Below are 22,099 nucleotides of genomic sequence, written 5' to 3'. Positions count from 1 at the left end.
ATACTGATATCGTACAGTGCGGCTTTCACTGAAATAGTGCTGACCTGCACAAGGCCGGCCCTTATGTGTTAGTGTGCACACACAAAGCAGCACAAACACTTGTAACACTGGAAAATGAGTAATATGCACTGGAGTTTTTTGGAATGCCAGCCGTCCCAAAGGTCAGCAATAAAGGTAATACCTCAAGGCTCATATCTGATTGTGCACCATGAAACCAAAAGAGCTCACTCAATTATGGTCAGCGCTGTATTCAAGACATTCCTTCCCCCTCACCCCTCGGCCCCTGTCCTTCTTTTTCACTCCAGGGTCAAAGTTTTCACCTTATCTGGAAGCCATCAGCAGTACCAGTCCCACCTCTGTGACTCATTTAGTTGAAACTGTTGCACGTCGTTAAAATCCCTCTCTCTAGGTTTGAGAAGTAGGGGGAAAAAAATCACACACACCGACATTTAAAGCAATACTTCACAAGCGAGGTAATCCGGGTCTCTGCCAAGATTTTCACTGCCAGTTACAGCACATATTGTCTAGTGGGCAGACTTCGACTCAGATGTTGTGAAGGCGAAGGAGGAGGAGGAAGGGGGATTCTGCTGTGATCCAGTTTACTATTTTGGCTGGGGCTTTCTTCTCGCTGTGTGGTCATGGGGGAGATCGGCGCAGCCAGCAGGCACCGAGGACACTGGCTGGCCACAGCCCGACACAGAAGCCACATGGCCAGAGAAAGAAAGAGGAGACAGAGTTAAGAGAGGGAGAGGTATAAGGAGCCAAGCAGAGCTACAGGGTGAGGAATGTGGGTGAGGTTATGCTGGTTTTCTCTTTTATGTTCTGACATTTTCTCACTCTGCGTCCCCGTCTCTTCTTCCTCTCCCTCTCTCTTCTCAAACACTTCCTCCTCGCTCTTGCACTTCAACTTCAGCCGGACCAAACTTCAACTTAAACCTCGTCCCTCCATCCATCCCTCTGTCCCTCTGTCCTCCCCTCCCCCCTCTCTCTCTCCCTCTCTTTCCTCAGACAGACACAGCTACCCTCCTGGACGTTTCCTTTCTGCCGGCCTGCCCCAACAAAGGTGCTCAGTCATGTGAAACCTAATCTCCAGCCCCCCAAAACCTGACCCTTGACCCCTTCAGTCTTCACACAGCCAGAGGGGGAGGGGAGCCGGGGCAGGAAAGGGAGGCTTTTGGGAAAAGGTCACATTCCCGAAGACACTTTTGTGTACGCACGTGTGTGTCTATGTGTGTGTGTGAGCGTGCATGCACCCAATCCATTATGTGGTTTGTGTTCCAGCATCAGCATGTGTGTTTGATTCTGTGTCTGCGTACAAAAGTGCATGAGGGGAAGTTTGCCCATATACTCCTGTGCACGTAGCTGCCTTTTAAGTTTTCATTTGTGTGCATGCATGCATGCATGTCTGTTGGACAGTTTAGCAGAGTGTGTGCATGCATAGGCACACTGTATGCACGCATGTGCATGTTTGTGAGAAAGCACTTTCAGCCCCCAAGCACTGCTGCCCATAGACAAAACACAGACTTTGTTTTCTAGCCGAGCCAGACCTGTAAGTCTTGTCTGGGCAGAGCTCCTCTCCTTCCACCCTATACTGGCAATCCTTAGATCTTTGTGTGTGTGTGTGTGTGTGTGTGTGTGTGTGTGTGTGTGTGTGTGTGTGTGAAGCATAGTGTGTATATGTGTGAGGCACTGGGTGTCAGCTGTCCTGGGTGATTAGTGCTTTTATATTGTTCCAAGGAGCCCGGACGAGGCCCCCTCTTCACTGCAGCACAACACAGCTGCAGTCTGCCTCTCCATCTCTGCTCTTCAGCCTTCCTCTACTCACTGACACTCATGAGACAGGCTCAGGCCCAAGAAAAAATGAGCCTGAAACAGAGGCAAGAACTAGAGGAAGAGGAATGGACAAAGAAACAGGGCACGACAGCATACGTATAATACAGGGAGCGAAAGAAAAGGAGGGACAGGAAAGATAGAGAGGGATGATCCACTGACAGTTGACGCAAGAGGAGACAGAAGAGACAGAGAGACGGAGGAAGGCAGAGGGATAGAGGGAGAGCAGCGGACAGGGAGAAGTGGCATATTAGGAGGATTAGAGAGTCGATTCAACGCGGCGACTCTCTCCTGGACAGGATTTCCCCAGCTATGCCTGGGAGGCCTCCCCTGCTTTAAACACACAGGCAAGTCAGGACAGAGAGAGAGAGAGGTGAAGTGGGGGAGGAAGAGAGAAAGAGGGAAAGAGGGAGGGGGGAATCTTTATCTTTTCAAGAGTGTTTGTGAACTAGTTTTGATTAGCATAATGAACTAATAAATCCTTGCCCTTCAACAGAGAGCCAGTGTATTCCCCTCAGACTTGCCAGAAATGAGCAACAAAAATAACACTTTTCAATCTTCTCCAACATCTTGTTTTACAAATAAAAAACAGTGAAGAAAAGTATTCAAACAGACCTGTGGGCATTATTCCCTGCACCAAAAACTATTTGAAAACACCCAAAGAGCTGTGACTGTTGCCTTTACGAGTTAAGGACATATGTCTACACAAGGAGGAAGAGGAGGGGGCAGGGGATGGTAGGCAAGGGCCAAGAGTGTGCTATGGGAAAAGTATGTCTGCTATGCATGGGTTGTTTGGTGGCGGGATTTGTGGGCCAGAGCATTGTTGCTCTCTTGACATTGAACTTGGGAGATTGGAGACAAAGGGGAGGGGGTTTAACCACCCTCCTGAAAAGTATAAATGTGTATACGTGTAAAAACACACACACAGGCTAACAATTCCGCGCTCCCAACACCCACCCAACCAACCGCCCCCCCTACTTCCTTGCGACTCTGCTTTATCTTAACTGTCAACACCTGGCCCAAGCAGGAACCTCTCTCTATCTGTGAACTTTAATCTGGCCCTGCTAGGCAAACAGCGCCAGGCTCGGACAAGGAGAGCGATTAGTCTGTCACGTTGCCCTCCAGTGCTTCAGCGGGGAGAGGAGGAAACGAGGAAGGGAGAGGTCGGAAGAAAAGAGAGAGATTGGGACATAGGAGGATATATAAAGTTAGATACAGCATTATGAAAAAAACATGAAGGGAAGAAAAGAGTGGTGTGGTACGGAAAAAGAGATGGTGGGGGGGGGCAAGACAGGGGGAGAGACAGGAGGAGATGGGAGGGTTGCTACAGATATAACGCAGACGCTTCACTGACCTGACAAGGCCACAGACCAGAGATATGGTGGTGAACTTCCACCCCCTGTGACGGGTGATTCAAGCTGAGCCATGCAAACACACCTGGGTGCAACACATCCAAACATGTATACACACAATGCACTTTAAATGTGTGTTTATATGTGTGTGTGTGTTCTGGTGGTTAAAGGTCCAGTGTGTAGGATTTAGGGGGATATATTAGCAGAAGTGGAATATGATATAATAAGCATGTTTTCTTTAGTTTATGATTACCTGAAAATTAGAATGAGCTGTTGATATCTACTTAGGGAGCATGTACTTGTCTACGGAGATCACCTGTTGCACCCCCCTGTTTCTACAGTAGCCCAGAACGGACAAACCAAACACTGGCTCTAGTTTGGACCATTTGCATTTTTGTGTCTTCTGGTTATGCATCAGCCATCGTAGTTCGCAGCCCCTCTGTGACGAGAGCATCGCAAAAACACTGATTTTTCAATGTGAATCTGCTTTTTTAAGTTTAAATGACGGGGTCCGTTTATTTTGGAGAGGAAGACACCAAATAATTCGGTTCCCAGTAAACACCTTCTGAACTCTGGCTCATAAGATATTAGAGGTAAAAGTTAAACACATGTCAGCAGGTGGGCTAGCAGCCTGTCTCCAACATACAGCATCAGAGAAACACTGATTTGTAATGTGAAACTGCTTTATTCAGTGCTTTTACTGCTTTAAATCACTGGGTCAGTTTGTTTTGAAGAGCAAAAGACCTTTACTGATAATTCGACTTCTGATAAAAACCTCCTGAACATCTGGATCTTAAGTTAAAAAGGGTGAGCACACATTAGCAGGTGCTAGGCTAGCAGGTTATCTCTGACACGCCAAACAGCATCGGAGAAACACTGATTTATAACCTGAAACTGCTTTATTTAGTCTTTTTAGCCATTTAACTCACTTGGTCTATATGTTTTGGAGAGGAAGAGACCTCTGCGGACAATTTGGCTCACCATAAAAACCTCCTGAACGTCTGGATCTTAAGTTATCAGAGAAAAAATGTGAGCAGACATTAGCAGGCGCTAGGCTAGTAGGTTGTCTCCGACATGCCAAACAGCATCAGAGAAACACTGATTTATAACCTGAAACTGCTTTATTTAGTGTTTTTAGCTGTTTAAATCACATGGTCCATATGTTTTGGAGAGGAGGAGACCTCTGCGGATAATTCGGCTCACTATAAAAACCTCCTGAACAATAAACACTGATGGAATTCTAACCAGGAGAAGTTTCAGCTTGATATAATCTGCAGCAGTCATCGCTAAACCCCCTAAAATTTTACACTGTGCTCCTTAAGGCCTTATGAGTGTTTTGTAGCTAGACACTAAGGATGCAAACCACAATAAAAAACCAAAGCACCAAATTCAGATATGTATGTAATACTTTTTATTTTTTTCAAGACAAAATGGCTGAGTGAAGAGAATAATGCAGACAACAGCTGAAAATAGAGTGGCATCTCCGTAACTGAAAAAACAACAACAACAAAAATCTGTAAGTCGAGCAAGAACTCATGAATGTCGGTCAATGACCTTTGGTCATCAAACAGAGAAATTAAGCCATCACAATTCATCAGGAGGGAGAAAAAACAGGCTGATTTGTTTTGCAGTGACTCCGTTCTGAACAGAGCGTGTGTGTATAGTCATAATAAATAACGTCGACCAATGCCGTAGGTCAACTTCAAGTTCAGTTCAGAACAAATAGCTTGAGAGTAAATACAGAACACAGGATGAAATCAGGCTGAAAACTCAAATGTACCTCAATACCATCAGCAATGATAACATGTACCAAACTTTTATTCTTTCTATGATTTCCGTTATATTTAGAATATGCCTTGCATATGAGATGTACCATATTTAAATTATAAAGCACCATGGTTCTTTTGGCAATGAAAAAAACAAAAGATAACAAAGAAAACTGTAGCAAAAAAAAAAGAAAAAATGCTTTTCAGATTGATGTTGGATTGATTGCATATGACAAAAGGTCTTTTTCAAAAAACGGCTGGAATGTTATCAGGTGGTACATGTTCAAGGACAGTAAAAAGTTGGCTACCGAGAAAACCCAACAATAGCTTGTATTACTGCATATAAAATGGCAGGAGAGAAAAATATATAAAACAAACTAAAAAGATATGTACAACCACCTGTTTTTACCTCATTGTGGTCACTCCAGCGGGACTGCCTGAAAAGGCCATTACATGACCTCTCACCCTTGGGGAACTCCACAACATTTTATTTTTCAAAAACATACTTATTTTCAAGCATACAAATTATTCACACTATATTATCCTGCCAAATTAAGAAAATATACGGTGGCAGCTTGTTGGGATTTTTTTCACTACAGAAAAAAAAGGGTACATTGAAACCTTTAAAGAGTACAGGCAAAACAGTTAAAAATACAGGCTCCAACATAAATACTATAAGTGCCTACACTAAGTGAACATTAATTTTAAATACCATTCTAAATACAGGAAAAAAGTAGACCATAAATGTGTTTTGAACATAGGAACTTACATGAGTGTGCATTTTCCTATGTGTTTTAAGTTCTCTCTATATATTTATATATCATAAATCTCTCCCCAATGCAAATTTTTGTTCAACCTGAAGACTTGTGTATAGTAAAGGCAGAAAAGATGAGAGACATGTTCATTACAGTTCATTACATAGTGATCAAGTCCCGGATGTCACCGAGACAGGAAAGAGAAACGACAATAAACGATAAAAAAAAAAAAAATTGAAAACAAAATTTAAATAAGGTTCTCCCCTAAAGATATTGAAGTGAAAACTCAACAACACAATTTACTTATCTTTTAAAATCAAATTTGTAGACTTTTTATCTTTCTGTACTGAGCTGTATATTTCTATAGTTGGTATGAAGCAGGATATTTCTATGGCGGTTCCTGCATTGATACCCCCGAGAGCCAAACTGATGTTCAGTTCTCGGGAGGAGACATGGCTGGCAACAGTTTCTAGTTCAACTCTTTCTCTTTTTTTTGTCTTTTTTTTCTGGTTTTAATGCAAAGCAATGACACCACACTAATCTGTCAGCATAAGAGCAAGTTTTCCCTTGAGCGTCCGACTGTAAACTGGGAAAATTGAACAGTGCACGTAGGTAGTCCCAGATCTGGAATCTGGTCCTCATTTTATACTCAACCGACTGTACCTCCGATTAGAGAGACAGATACAGAATCCAAGGCAGAGTGACAAGTGCTATATCTTCAACAATGACGGGTGATGGAGATTTAAAACAAAAAATACAACTATCACAATGAGGTCTAGAGCATGTTAACTGAAAAGAACACAAAATGCGAAAATTTGACTCTTAAAAATTGTGTGGAAGGGGTAATTTGTTGATTTTTTTTTTTTTTAATATTCTATTTTCTAAATTCTGATTCTTGACTTTAGATTTGGACTTTAAGATCGTTTCCAATGTGAGTTAATAAAAAAAGTTTCAGATTCCTTAATTGTTCCTAAGATCTAATGCAGTAAAGAGAATAAGCGCTATAAGGACATAAACATTTGAATTGTAGAGACACCTGGTCAACCCCACACCCCACCCCGCTACCCTTATCCTCCGACACCCACCCAAAACCCCCAACCCTCACCCGAAATCTGTCTGGCTTAACTAAAACCCACTCTGGTCTCCAAGTGGCTGCTGGCTACACTGCTGCCTGACTGACACAGAAGAAACATAATTCTGTGCTACTTACAAAACAAAAACTGCAAACTTTTAATTTTCAAAGAAAATAAACACTCTGGAAAATTAAGAGCTTTACGTTGGTTAAAACAACTCGTCGGACTACCCTCTCAGTGTGGTACACACGTACCGGAAAAACATAAACACCTAGACCAAAAACTCTACACACCTACTCCTTTTTTAGCATGTAACATGCCAGTAAACAGAATCATAATCTGGAGAATAATATACATGAGTCAGGCAGATAAATGATTTACCAGAGGTACACATAATCTTTTTTTTTTTTTCTTTTTTGTTTCAGCTGGTTCCTTATGCTCTGCTAAGTCACAAAACGACAGGGTTGTGCAGGTGCTTGATGCAAGGACCTGCTTATTCCATATGTGCACAAAAATGTCCTGTAATCTTCTACAGCTGAAACTCCGAGCTTATAGCAAAAAGGAGGATTAACTAATGCAGGTAAAATATCCAAGGCACTCTTTGTTGTCATTTCACACCATACTGTTAATTTCATTGCTGTTTGTCAAAGAAATATTTCATGGCGCTAGTGCCTAGCATTTCATAGGCAGCCCAATTTCTATACATTTATATATATATCTTATCTCAATCTTGCATGGAAAATCTTTCACAAAGATCAGTTTTAAGTGTGACCCTGCTTGTCTTGATGTTTTGATAATATGACACCGTCCACTATGTTTGAACACAAAACTGTACATGATATGTAAAACAGTATGTACTGTATGCAGCATGGGTTCTCATAACTAACTTTTTTTTTTTCATGTTGAAGAAATCAAACGTATCAACAGCAACACATGTACAACCAAACCCACCAGCCGAGGACAATTTTCTCTCTAAGTAGCCAAAACACACCGAGCATGCTGTCCAGTTACAAAAAATACAAAACGTGTAAATTATTGCACAATAGAAAGGCTCAAAAAGTTTTGCGTTTGATGCAATAGTATTGCCCCAATGATGGATCATGCATTCAGCTTTTTCCAGTCGGGGATGATAACAGGGCTGTACCGTGTACTGGTGTCTAACCCTGTTGTCCTTTCCCCTCACTTATTGGCTAGTTAGCCAGGGTTGCTTTTTAGCCAGGGGAGCTGAAAGAGAGAGAGCTGCCAGCATGCTGCTCTTTGCCTACTCAGTCTTAATGTCATTAGCCAGAGGGCGGTCGCTGTGCCACTTCTTCATGTGTTTCTCCAGAGTGCTGTATACACTGAAAGGCATGTGGCAGATTTCACATTTGTACACGTCCTTGCCCATCTGTCCATGGGTCTTCATGTGGCGGGTGAGCTTTGAGCTCTGGGCGCACGCATAGCTGCAGAGCTCACACTTGTAGGGCCGCTCTCCAGTGTGACTGCGTCGGTGCACTGTCAAGTTGCTGCAGTTCTTGAACACCTTGCCGCAAAACTCACAGGTGTCACTGCGGCGGCCGTCCTTAGAGCTCGGCCTGCCGTTCCCGCTGCCGCCATGGGGAGTGCTGGCCCCGCTGCCGGTGCCGCTGCGTCCTGAGGCGGCCCGTTCCCCGTCCAGCTCGCCGGGCGGAGTGGAGAAGCGCAAGCTGCCATTTTCCGACGAGTGCTCAGATGAGGAGGCGAAGGGCGATTGTCTGGAGTCCCCACCTGTGAAGTTGATGAATGGGTCCTTGAGTTGTCGTGAGGCAGCGTAGCCAGCTAGCCACTGGGAGTAGACGTTCTCCGTGTTTGGGATAGTGGGCGTGGGGGGGTCAAGGTCCTTCTCCACCTTGATGCGCTTGGAGATGGGACTGAGGGAGCCGGGGCTGACCCCTCCACTCAGCAGCTTCCTGGACAAGCTGTCAGTGGATATAGGTCCCAGGCCATTGATGGTAGTGGTGGTTCCATCATCTGCTCGGTCTGACTCCATGGCCGAGTCCTCGTCGCCAGGCTCCCGGGACGAGCTCCGGCGGTGAGGGTGCAGGGCCTCACTGTTCTGGTGGTGGCGGGCCCCCTCTAGCCGCAGGCTAAAACGATAGTCATTCCTTCCCTCTTCTTCTTCTTCCACTCCAGGCTTAGTCTCAATTTCCTCCTCTTCCCCCTCCTCCTCTTCTTCTTCCTCTTCTTCCTCCTCCTCTTCTTCCTCCTCTTCCTCCTCCTCCTCCTCTTCCTCCTCCTCTTCTCCGTTTTCTGGCATCAGGCCATTGTTCTCACTCTTGAACTTGGCCACCACTGACTTGAGAGCATCTGTTGCGCTGCCCATCAGATCACTGGTACCGGGTTCAGGGGAGCTTGCAGTTGAGAGGCCGTCATCTGACTTGGCATTAAGCACCGAGGACTTGTTCTGACAGTGCGTCTTCATGTGTCGTTTCAGTTTGCTGGCCTGGGTGCAGGCATGGTTACAGAGGTGACACTTGAATGGCTTCTCCCCCGTGTGGCTACGCCGGTGGACGATTAGGTTGCTCTGGAACTTGAAGGTCTTCCCGCAGAACTCACAAGACTTTGCCTTGAGAGGGGTGCCTGGCTGGGCGGCGTTGGATACGGGATTGGGGGTGGAGCGTGAGCCGGAGGGTGACTGGGAGGTGGAGAGGGGAGGTGTTGCTGAAAATGGAGGCTTTGAACCTGGCTGGAATGGCTGCAGCAGCCGTTGCATAGGGCTGGGCCTGTTAGGGGAGAGAGGCGGGGAAGCCCCGGTGGCATTCCCCGCCAACTCACGTAGACGTCTAGAGAAGTCCATTGGAGGGGCTTCTAGTGGCACTGAGTTAAGCCTCATCACTCTGTCAAACGCGCTGGGATGGTGGGTTGCCAAGGCCAGGTCATCTGGGCTGAGGTGGTGGCGCGGTGGCGGGCTGAACAGTGGTGGGGTTCTGGGGTAACGTCCCTCGCGAGGCGTGGACGCTGAATCTCGGCCAGAGCCAGAGCCCGGCATCCTCAGGAGGCTGTAAGGACTGCCATCAGCCAAGTGGACGGCATGGAGGGGAGGCTGGGAGGAGGCACAATCACCCCCCATTCCTGGAGCTGCAGCCACGCGGGGGGTGAGGGGGCTGCCAGGTTCGCTCTCCAGGTAGATGCGGAAGCCGTGGGTGTTCTGGGCATGCTGGAGCAGGAACCAGGCACTGGTGAAGGGCTGCTTACAGGTGGTGCAGGTGTAACTGCTGGGCTCATCTTTATCTGACAAAAAAAGGGACACAGAGAGAAACAACAATTTTAACTGACCGGTTAAAATGATAAAACAGACTCACTGAGTGTGTTACACACTTCAATGATGAAAGTGAGGTTTTAAAATATGTAACAAAATGTCCAATATGATCATCAAAAACTGAGAGAGCGTGGCCGAATGTAGCATCACTATTTTTTTCATTTTCTAGCGCTTTCAAAATAAAACCCCGTACATCACCAATTATTTCTGGCCGGACATGACTGTGATTATTTACAAAATCTTTAAATGGCTTAATGAAATTAGATGAAAATAAATTTGTGAACAGAAAAATAAATCACCCTTCTCACTTGTGATCATTAAGCATGACTGAATCTTAACACGCTGCATTTAAAACAACGATAACATATATGTGATAGAATATGCATTTTATATATTTATTTTTAAACACGTATGCACTTGCAGTGGATGCTTAATAGGTGTATGAATAAAACAATAATGAGAGATATCTCAGGCAGCAAATACACAATTTACACAGTTGAGAAGGCACAGGAATATTTCAAACAATAATTGACTTTCAATAGCACTTGCACACTGACCGGAGATTTGCCTGACAATGCACGCCTAATCTCGTTAAACACACTCATCTCCCCTCCAATGCCATGTTTACAGAATTAGCATGGCTAAAGTGGGACATGTATCTGATGCTGCATATTAATGCTGAATACAAATAAGAGGTCACATGTTAATAAATTGTACCAGCGTTTATCACAAAAAAACACACATTTCACAGCGCAAAGAAGCGAAGGGGAAAATTGTGTATGAGTGTTTGTGTGTGGGTGGGGAGGCTCCTATGAAAATGCATTTCATGCATTACTTTTCTATTTCTGATATTTCATGCTTTATGGATTTATTTAAATCCTCTCAGGTGAATAGAAAAGGAGAAGAAGGGGAAAGCAGAAGTGAGAGATATGCAAAATAAGAAGCATCCGCCACTTGCAAATGTGCTCCCTCTTTCATCTTTTGGCTTTCTTATCCTTTCTTCTCTTTTTTTTTCTTTTTTCACTGGAGGGCATTTTTTCTGAAGTCATTTGCAGACACTGAACCCAAAACCATGGCCATACTGTGCTCGAGAGGGAAGAACAAGGGAAAGGGAGAGACAACGATAGGCCATGTGTGTCTGTGTGTGTGTGTGTAAGTGTGATTGCGACTATGAACGATCCCTAAGATGGTGGATGGACAGTCTTGCATGTTTTAAGCCTGCTGTGGCTGAGAGACAAAGGGGTGAAGAAGGGGCAGAAAGAGAAGACGGCTGCTGAGAGAAAAGAGGGATGTTGTGGGTGAGCAATAGACGGAGCAGATTGGTATTTTGTGGTTCTCCTTTCTATCTCATGTGTCCGCGGCCACCGTGGCCCCCTCCGAACAATCTCACTTAAAGACCAGAACACGGCATAAAATGTGCACCCAATCAAACCTCCACGCAAACCTTTTTCTCTTGACTGAAAAGAGTTAGAGGGGGGGGTATACTGGTAAATTATGGATCATTACAATCTGCAAAAATTACAGTTAATTGCTGCCACCTGCAAGGGGCTTTGACCCACCATGGAATTTTTCCATCATAAAAAAGCCATTTGCCCATACACGTTTTTGCTCCCTCTCTCATAAGCACAAATAAAATGTGCCCATTACACTGACTTTGGCTATATGTATGTTTCCTGATTATGTGTGTGTTTTTATGGCTTTAAATAGAAAGCCCCATATCACTCGTAAAACGGTTGCAATAACCTGGCCTCTCCTGCTCACTTTGCTTTGATTTGCAGCCCATACACACTTCCTCAACCCTGCCTTAATGTGTGAGCAGAGAGTGCATATGCATGAAGAGGAAAATAGATGTTGTTTTTTTCTGTTATTGTGAAGAACGAGAGAGGGAGATGGGAGGTTGGCCAGAATGTCGTCTTCTCCTCCGAGACACAGCCGCGTCCGTCAGAGGAGAGAAAGCACTGAGGGATCGCGGAAGTGAAGGAAGGAGGCAGGGGAAAAAGGAAGGGAGTGAAGTAGGGAGAGAAGTGTGGCGTGAAGGGGACATTCCTAATGACAACCCGCCACGTTTCTGAAGGGCACAGCAGCCACAACACAGCACTTCAAAGCCGGTAGTCAATTCATTTTCTTATGTATCAAAAACAGCATGTCTTGTGCTATGCAATCACAAGCCCATCTATGGACATTTGACAAACTGTGCTCGTGCAAGAAGCAGCGACAATAATTGTTATTCCCATCCAGGCAGTGGACACATTGATGGGCATCAACAAGCCTGACCAAAGCATGCCCAGATTCACAACAACGGCAGAGAGGATATCTAAATAAGCTCGCAATTGTCCTTGATAGCTGTCCTCAAAGGGATGGAAGGACAGTTATTCAAAAGGAGAAAAGACATTCTGACAAGGTGTTTGACGGCCTTGAAGGGTTTTTTTTTCCTGCTACTAAGAAGAGCGGAGAACTGTGCGAAGGAGGAAGGATGATCTTATAAACGAGCCTGTCCTCTAATGGAATAAAGGAGAGCTCCCTCTCGCTCTCTCCGTCTGTTTCTCTCCTTCCATTAACTCTAAGTCTGTGGAGAGTTAGGACTGGAGAGCAGGAGAGCTGGGGCTAATGCTGGATCTCCAGGTCCCTTTGAAATAGGATCAGCAGAGAGGAGAAACCACACTGACAACCCCTTAGCTGCCATTTCATGGCAGAGGGCTGAAAGAGGGGACTTTGGGTGGGAAGAGAAGACAGAAAGCCTATAGGAGGAGTGAGAGGGGCCAGGAGAATAAGGAGCAGAAAAAGTGGAAGAACGATAATCACAAAAAAGAGAAATATAAAGAAGTAAAAGAGGCAGAGGAGCGGTGTAGAACAGTCAGAGGAAAAGAAAGGGCGGGTTAACAACTCCTTCAAAGCCATTTCAGCACATTGCAACACAAAGCAGGGGGAGGCTATTATGGTGTCTAGTGGACACAGTGCACCGCTATCAGGCCGAGAATATGATCCAGGGCTCAAGCAGAAAAGCACAAGGCCGACTGACGCAAGGGCAGGGGGGAAATTATGGCGCCTTAAACAGCAGATATGGCCGCCTGTAGCTGCTGACACCACATTCACTCCGCCGTACCAGACAGCAGTGTTGACCAGACAAAGCAACACACACACACACACACACACACACACACACACAAGCAGTCTAGGAGGCTGAGGCATCATGTACACTTTGCTCATGCAGATTGCTCTATTGTTACCAAACCCAACCCCCAAACCCTGCCTGACACGCACTCTCTCAATCACCACGCACACAGAGGAACCATACCACCCCCTTCTCCCTTTATCCCCTCAGCCAAAACACAGCCACAAACACAAACAAACAAAACAACAGACGCCAAGACAACCGTGACCTTGACCTTGTGCTGGCAGGTTAATGATGCGTTAAAAAAAACTGTCATCAACTGTCTCTCCCCGCCTTATTTCTCAATCAAACTCACCATCCATCTACTGTCCTCAAACTTTCCAGCCATACACCCAAAAGCTTGCAGACTTTGGCTTGACCTCCACATTCTTTTTTTTGTTTTGTCCTTGACCAAGCCTGATAGTGGGCTCAGGCCATCCTGGTGTGACCACGCAGCTCTCACTGATATTGGTCATTTAGCTAATGGAGGAACGAGCTAACAGGATTAGCTCGCAGGGCCCTTCCAAAAGGAGAAGGAGGAAGAGGAAGGCGCAGAAATGCAGCGTGTCCCCGCCATTTCCCAAAGCCATCAGTTGCCCCGGGGCTCGGGAGCACTCACACACACCTGAAAAGTGATTATGCTAATAGCAGGTCTTTGCCAATATTCATAAGTGTTTATAGGTGTTGGAGTGAGTGCCTTGGGAAGACAGAGGGTTGTCAATACAGTGCCTCTTAAGTGTGCCTCAGCCGTAACTGGCGTTAATGTGATTACTACTCTGTTTATGTCATTAGGGTATTCACAGTCAGGGATTGGACAGGGGTGAAGGGGGAAGCAGGAAAGGACAGGTTGAGGAAGAAGGTGGGGAATTAGTGGAGAATCCGAGGCACCCATTAGAGCTCTTCTTCAGTGTCGTGCATTTTCTTAATTTGTCTGTTGTATATGACTTTCACCTGACTTGAAGGTCTGAGTGGAAAATAATTGTTAAACCCCCGACAAGTGATTTTAGTTTACTAGTTTAAGTGTGTGAGAGCAGCACTTTAGGGCACTTTTTGCATTTAAATTGTCAAAAGTTGTGGATAGCACTGTTTTCGTCACCCCTCTGTTGAGGCACCTTGCACACTGATCAAATACTAAAAGCTGGAGCAAAAAACACTGAAGTCCAATGATTGCCAAAGAAAGAATCATCACTCTTGCTCCACAAGAATTCAATGCAGGTGGCTATTACGATCTCCATGCAACCCCACTTATGTTTAAGAACACTGTCTATGGTGGAAAGGCTAAACACATCTAGGGTTTAGGTGCATGTATGGGTTATGTACCGGTTCTAAGGGCACCATATGAAAAGTGTCTGGTGGAACTGCAGCTTTTATTTCATTGCATTCATTGGTGTCTTGTGTTATCACCCCGAGATGTTTCATCAGTCCCTGCAACCATCTTGTGTTTGCAAAAATACCTGATAGAGCAGCTGGCTGGCCCTGACCTTCCTCCTTACTTCTCTACCTCTCTCTGTTTCCCTGTGTTTCTCTGCCACAGCCTCTCACACACACACACACAGGGCTCTCACACACTCACTTCTTTGTCCCGGGCCAGACTCGTTGTGGTGCGCTCAGCCACTGGCCACAGACAAAAGGCTTGTTTGACCAACACTTGTTCCTGAGACAAAGCCGGATGCAGGAAATACGGTTTACTAAACAGAAAGCCAGCCGGGGAACAGAACAGGCCTAAATCCTCAGCCTTTTACAAGTCCGATGTGGACCGGGGGCCTGCGACGCTGGCTGGTGTTGGTGCCACACATCACACAATTGGAAGAAGCTGACCACTAACCACTAAACACACAGAGAGAAGTGAAAAAAGAAGCAGAAAGAGGCAGTAAGAAAAAGAACGGAGAGCTAAGGGAGAGGGGACAGAGAAAGGTAGACTGGGTAAAGAAAAGCCGAGCTGGCATGAACAAGCAAGACGGGGGAGGAGGCAGATCTCCAGATAAAGATGCATGGTGGTCTTTGAGGGCCTGTGCCCAGTATAAAGTAATCTGCTGGCTGTGGCTTTGTCTCCAATCAGACTTTCACACTTCTTACCTTTCCTCTCCCCTTCTCCTTCTCCTGAAAGTTGATAAGAGCAACAGTGGAACTGAGGCGTCTCTCTCAGCCACTAAGAAACCATTATGGACAGATGGCACCCACACAGGGGCCAATGAATGCATGCACCATACACAATAGATGAATGTGTGTGTGTGTGAAGACAGTGTGTTTTTAATATGCATGTGCTTTTGCATGCGTGTGAGTTTTTAATGGGCATGCATGCTCATTGTTAGCGAGTGACCACATGACTGTATGCATGTATTAATGTGTGTGTGTGTGTGTGTGTGTGTGTGTGTGTGTGTGTGTGGACATTAGTATGTAATACACTTGCTACAATCATTTCAAAATTAGCATCGCTCTGCGCTGTCTGTTTCCCCGCGTAACCCTACTCCCTTTCATCTTTTCTCGGTTGAACTGCGTTTGAACTGACCATCCACCCACCCATTCGTCTGTCCGTCCGTCCATCTCTCTATCCTTCCATCTATCCATCCGCTCCGACTAAGCCCAGCTGGACAGCTTCGTGCTCGGGAGCGGCTCGGTCCGGCAGACCTTATAATAGCCCGGGCCGGCCGTGTCTCTGATGCAGATCATTATTTGCTCTCTGCTTACCAGTGACGGTGGGAGGCCGCACGCTGTTGTTTCTCATCCCAGCTCTAATGGTACAGTGAAAAGACCTCTGGGCTTCTAAGCTTAACCAGTCTAATTAAATGGACCATCGCTTATGTAAGCATCCGCAGAGATTATTTATTGAGTTGGGATCCGCTTCACAGGATCAAACCGCCGTCAACAAAAGCCAACGCTCGACGGAGAAGGTATTAAATAAAGGAGTGGAATCAAAGAAAACTGCAAACTGCCAAGTGTCAGTTTAAGCACACATATCCAGGTACATAAGAAGACTTAATCAAGCAGGAGTATTTTTGGACTCGGGCAATATCCCAGATGGGCGAGGAGTCTCTGAGCACTTCAGAGGGGAAATGTGAAAAGTGTTCTGTCAAAGAAAAGATATGTCTCAATAAACTGCAGCTTAACGGGGGGAGGAGACAGTAAAATAGGCTAATGGAAAATATAACAAAAAAAATAGAATTCAATAGAATACAATAGCACAGAAATCTCTGCCTTCTTTACTTTCAAAATACAGGCTGCAACATTCAGATGAGAGCGTCCGCTGTCTTTCCTTACAAGCATCATCCCTGTTTGAAGTGTACAGACATGAGGCCAGCAGCCTGAGCTTCACTATCTCTGCATAGCTCAGCTTATGACAGGCTGGCGTCCCCGCAGAAAGGATGGAGGGGGACCAGGGAGGTCGACTAGCTGCACATTTCTGCATAAATCTCCAGATAGATAGCATCAGGAGAAGAGAAACAGGGGAGGGAGGCAGGCAAGCAGCGGAGGATGATAAGGCCCCCAGGGCAGGGCATTCGACACTGTCAAAACTGTTTCGTCTCCGGCTATTGGACGAGTGGAGCGCGTTATGAGCCTGCATACCATTTGCCGGGACGCGATTCGGCTTCACTGGAGCATACAGGGCCCTGTATCTGACCTCCGTGCTTTTCCCCCTCTTCAGTCTTCACAGACACGCAGGGAGCTGGACAGAGCAGCACAAACGCCGCATGGAAAAAGACTATAAAGATTTGATGTGAACACATAACAGTCACATTACAGTACAGCTCTGATAACAGCTTCAGTGGTGAATATTCTGAGCAACATGAGGCACTGACTAAATCATGAGAAGCCGACATGTCAGTTGCCGTTATATTGTCACAAAAAACAAACAGCTACAACATAGCGAACTGAACGGGCGATGTGCAGTCAAATCAACTGACAGTTAACAGGAAAAGCATTAAAAACCACCAAAGTTGTGCCTTCAAATACATGGATACAAGTAAAGAAAATTATAAACATAAACTGCAGACTGTCAGGTTTAAGTTGAGGAGAAAAATAGTCTTGTTTTATCCTTGTTTTTCTTGGTGGACCCACATTTAGAGAATACAAAAAAAATGATTGTTCTTTCACGTACTTCATTTATTCCCCACAACTTCAGCCAGGACACAGCACCCTTGGATTGAGCATGAATTAACTACCTTGCTCAAAGACACTTCAGCAGGCATGCCTCCCCTTTTTGGCGAGTGAAGTGCGATACAGATTTTCATATCCTCTACTGCATAAAAGAGTCTTTCCTTCCTGTAAAACTGTCTGTCACCATCTGCATGAAGCACTCCTGCAAAAACCGAGTGTCTACAGGTATCAAGAGTGTCGATTTAAGACCTTTTCAAGATAATGTTTCACAATATTTGACCGTGACTTTTGGACAAATCATCTTTTTCTTATTCAAGTATAAAGCTACGTGGTATATATGTGGTCCCCCACAGCAGTAGGTTTTATGTAGGAATATAAGGTTATCAGAGTGAGTCAGCATAGTCTATATTTTGCCAACAGATGAGTGCAAGTATACAGTGAAAAGACAACATTAGGTTCAGTGGTGGGTTTTGAAGACTTGTAACATCAGAAATGTGGACTTCCACGCAGGAGAGTCTGACTCATTTAGATAAAAAGAAATTAAAATATGGGTAAATGGAATTGGATCATGTTTGCTGGCAATTTAGACCTCACAAATTCAAATTAAAGCCCCAACCTCACCTGAGCGCTGTGGGAGTACACGCACTAGTGGGTCATAAATGATGATTGAGAGGGATTACTTCTTTATGAGTCGGTGCATTGTCTTTTAAAAATTGAATTTAAGACATTTTAAGACTTTTTAAGGACCTGCAGACACCCTAAAAAACGAAGAGCTTCTGAAGTGAGAGACTGCTCTTCATAAAATGATGGTGTTTCTGTTATTTTGTCCACCTGCTGTGTGTTTAACCCCTTATACAAGTGGACTGACTCCATGTAAAACCACTAGCAAGCAGGTAAAGACTACAGCTTGATACAAATATGTTGCCGTAAATAATATATTAGGAGGTAGGGGCAAAACATAAAAGTAGAGAAAAAATATAAATTAAGTTAGGAGGCACCCGTGAGCCCACTGTGCTGTATGACTGAGGCAGTGTTGAAAGAGAGAGGAGGGGAGTGTGAGAGCAAGCGGGCAAGACAGATAGAGAGAGAGAAAGAGAGCGCAAGTGAGTGAAGAAAAGTTGAAGAGGAAGAGTGGGCAGCGAGGGTTAGAGACTTCGCCTGATCTACAGGCACAGACCTGCAGTCAGGGTATCTCTGAGCTCATGGAAGTCTGGACACACACACACACACACACACACACATACACACACACACACACACACACAGAGTCTGTCTGGACTGAGTAAACACTTCAGCCTGTCTGGAGGATAGAGTCATTCCCTCTCCCTCTCGCTCCGTCCCTCATGCAGCCTGCATGCTCCCTTGTTACTCCTCCTTCCATCACGCTATTTCCTTAACACGCTCTGATGACAGCACTGAGAGAGGTTAAAGTGGGTCTGTCTTTCACAATCACACACACACACACACACACACACACACACACACACTGACCCCCACACACACGAACACTCCCTCACCTTTTTCCTTTTGCCTCTGAAACACACTCACACACACACACACACACACACACACACACATACTTTCTCTAAATCTGTCTTTTCCGAAGCTGAAAGGCATACTACCTTAACACCTGTGCCACGATACACCTCTCATCCTCTCCACCCACTCATTTAGTGCCAGGCAGATCTCAAAATTTATCAGGCCAGTGTGTACAAGCCTTTTTTCTCTCCTCCTACCTCTACCTTTGCCTGAGGTGCTCCGTCACTGTAAATAATATTTCCAGAGAAAGAGAGACACACAGAACGGCCAAAGGAAAACGTAAGAGAGGTGCAAGATATTCATCATTATCATAATCTCTGTGGGACGGAGTTGAAAGTGGAGTTTGAGGGTTTTGTGTGTTACGGTTTGGGGTTCCAGATGCACCTGGATTGCAGGTGAAATACCACATTTCCCTGACCTGGTGCTCAAGCGCAGGAAGCACAAAGTTACCACCAGTGTTGACCTCAGTTGTTTGTTCCTAAACATGCTCGCAGAAGCCCCAGAAGCTCTAAAGCATGGGCCATCATTTAGCCAGTGAACAAGGGCTGTTTTAAACATGCAGTTATTTTTCACCCTGCCCTACCACCTCAGGGTGAGAGGACCAGGGCATGTGAGCTTGGGCCAACCATAGCAGTTCGTTATGCATACGGGCCTCAAGGCATTGTGGAGGGACATGGCACTTTAAAAACAAGAGGGCCAGTGTGTTGGAGTGTCCCGTGGCCCGGAGCTGTGGAGGCTGAGGGTTTAACACGCGTCCCATCTGCTGTGTGTGACTGTGCACACGGTGGTCGAGTGGTTAAGGGAGCATCAATAGCCGGACTCTTTAGATCGAGGGGTATCTCGGGGTCAGATGTAGCTCGCAAATCCAATTTCCTTAGAAACGGAGGAGTGGGAAGTGGGGAAAGATATGCTTGTACATGTGGTGACCGCAGAACTGAAGTCCGGACTTTGGATGAAAACTGATTATATCACAAGTTCAGTGTGTATTTTTTATGTCGGTACAGCATCACAAGTTAAATTCACTGCAAAGTCATAACAAGTAAGGTCTAGGACATGAAGTTCCCTGATCCTGTAATAAGGACACGGCCACTAACAGCAAGACCTCAATGCCCCTACCCACCATCATCCATTCATCCAACCCTCCATTCCCTGTTCCATTATTAATTCATCTGGAAGAAAACAGTGCTGGGCCACTTCTCAACTCAGGCGCTTTCCAAATCCTGATTAAAATTGCAAAATGGCCTCCTGTTCAGCCCTAATTCAGCCCCTTCAAGACATTCTGACAGAAGCAGGAAGAGACGTGGCAGAGCGAGGAAGTGGTCAGATATCCAAAGTGACCTACAAATGTTTCCTTCAGCACTCTCCTGCTCGATGCTAGAACTGGACACTGATATTCTTTTTCAGTGACAAGTAGGTCTTTCTGTCACATTCAGTGTCATGGACAGGATGGCAAACAGCTTAGCTAACAGCAGAAAGCAGCATGAAGCCCAGTGAAAATGTTGTTACTTCTTTTTTATGTTGTTACTTCTTTATACTTCTTCAGTCTTTCTCTCAAATTCTGTGCCGAATGATGTTCGAACACTGCTAAGACAGAGATAGATCAGGATTTTGTGGCGGCCTGTCGTCACATTGTGCTGGCAAATGGGCTAAAATTAGCGCATCCATCCAGGTGTCATATTTCCATCACTGCCGATCGAAGCTGATCAGAGCTGGAGCCAATTAACACCTGTGACTACTGCAGAGTCATTTGTCCTGGGAGTGCCAATTGTAACCTTTCCTACTGAATACAAAAGGCAGATGTTAGTGTTAGTGGGTGTTTTGTGCAGTTTAAAAGAAGCTTAAAACTGCTACCCTGAAGGCTTGATGCCAACCAGGGCCACGCCTTTATGACATGCTGTTTTGGACAAATGCCCCAAACAAATCAAATGAGTCAAGGTTAGATTGTACATTACAAGGCACAATATATTTTTCCCCAATGACACAAGTCCATGCCAGAGAAAAGACTGTAGGGTTTGAACAGGAATGAATGCAGCCAGTTAATACCTACATGTAACGTTTACCATCAATAACAGTTCATAAGATGGATGGGCCATATGCTTGGCAATGGCAGGCCACGCTCCACGCAATTCTTCATCTCCGAGGCTCCCCGTACCAGATTCCTGCCTACTAATTGAAGACATGTGGTCTGATCAGCCGCCACAGCAATGCAACAGAGGCTGGTAAAATGGTGGACAATAGGACCTAGCGTGGCCCAGAGAGTTAACACCCAGAGCTGTATTTCTCTGTGCTCCAACAGAAGGCAAAATCTGCATTTACATCAGTGATACGTTATGGCACTGTGAGAATCATTTAAAATAATGTTTAACACAGCTACCTGTGTCTTTTCAGTTACATCCTGTGCACACCCACACTGTCACCGGCCTGTTAAAAATACAGCATGTGGACCCTTCCGCTTATTCTCCCTAGAGGTGTGTCGGGAACATGCATAGGTCCAAGCAGTAGCGAGCGTGATATTAATTAAGGTAGCCAACCTGTAGGTTCCTTTGTGCCCAGCTGTAGAGCATAAATCAGGCTTTTAACGAGGCTAGGGCCCTAAGATCTCAAACCGTGCTGGAATGCTACCTGCACAGCCATGCCAAAAATCTGTCTGGGTCTAGGGCTCCTATAGATCACTATGTTTATAAGGGGGGCTATAGCGACCTACCCTGGGGAGGGAAGGAGGGAGGGCGGAGCAGAGGAGCAGAAAAAGGAGGGTGGCAAAAAGGGGGGCAAGAGCTATTTCTATTGGGTCATCAGGTTTAAGTAAACCTGTGTGGTGTTGCTGTGTAAGTGTGCAAGTATGTGTTGCATGTGCGCATATGTGCTGCACCACAACAAACTCTCTTGTTTTTTATGAGGACTGTTTATAAGAGGCAAAGAAGAAATAACAAGACAGACGGAGCTAATAAGAGACAGAGAGATAAAGACTCGAGACCGAGACCGAGGACGGCAATAACAGGTACAAAAGCAACAGTTGAGGAATCAGCAAAAACAATAAATTCCTCTTCTCTCCCTCTAGACATGCATGTCTTTGAGAAATGTTAAATTGAGCTTTTTGACCTCAGAGAGAGTTGATGAACAGGATATGTGCAGAAAGCCGTGTGCCTTTGGTGACAGAAGGATTTATTCGCAGACAGCTGCAGGACAGGACACACATATGTAAAGACTGACTGACTGACTGGTTGAATGGCAGACTGAGTCCACCTTCAAGCCATTGTTTCT

At 45.4% G+C, this 22,099-nt stretch overlaps 1 protein-coding gene across 1 annotated transcript in view; it reads right to left on the bottom strand.

Annotated features, from left to right (window-relative positions):
* Nucleotides 1-4,576: 4,576 nt before the first annotated feature.
* LOC126390762 (B-cell lymphoma/leukemia 11A-like) overlaps nt 4,577-22,099 on the bottom strand; it is a 39,965-nt gene continuing 22,442 nt past the window's right edge. The window contains exon 3 of the mRNA XM_050045208.1: nt 4,577-10,025. Coding sequence (XP_049901165.1) covers nt 8,038-10,025 — 1,988 coding nt within the window. The 3' untranslated portion in view covers nt 4,577-8,037. The remainder of the gene's footprint in view (nt 10,026-22,099) is intronic.

Source organism: Epinephelus moara, chromosome 5 (genome assembly GCF_006386435.1).
Source record: "Epinephelus moara isolate mb chromosome 5, YSFRI_EMoa_1.0, whole genome shotgun sequence".
Lineage (NCBI taxonomy): Eukaryota > Metazoa > Chordata > Actinopteri > Perciformes > Serranidae > Epinephelus > Epinephelus moara.
The sequence above is the reverse complement of the archived record's forward strand: the minus strand, read 5'-3'. Positions and strand labels throughout refer to the sequence as shown.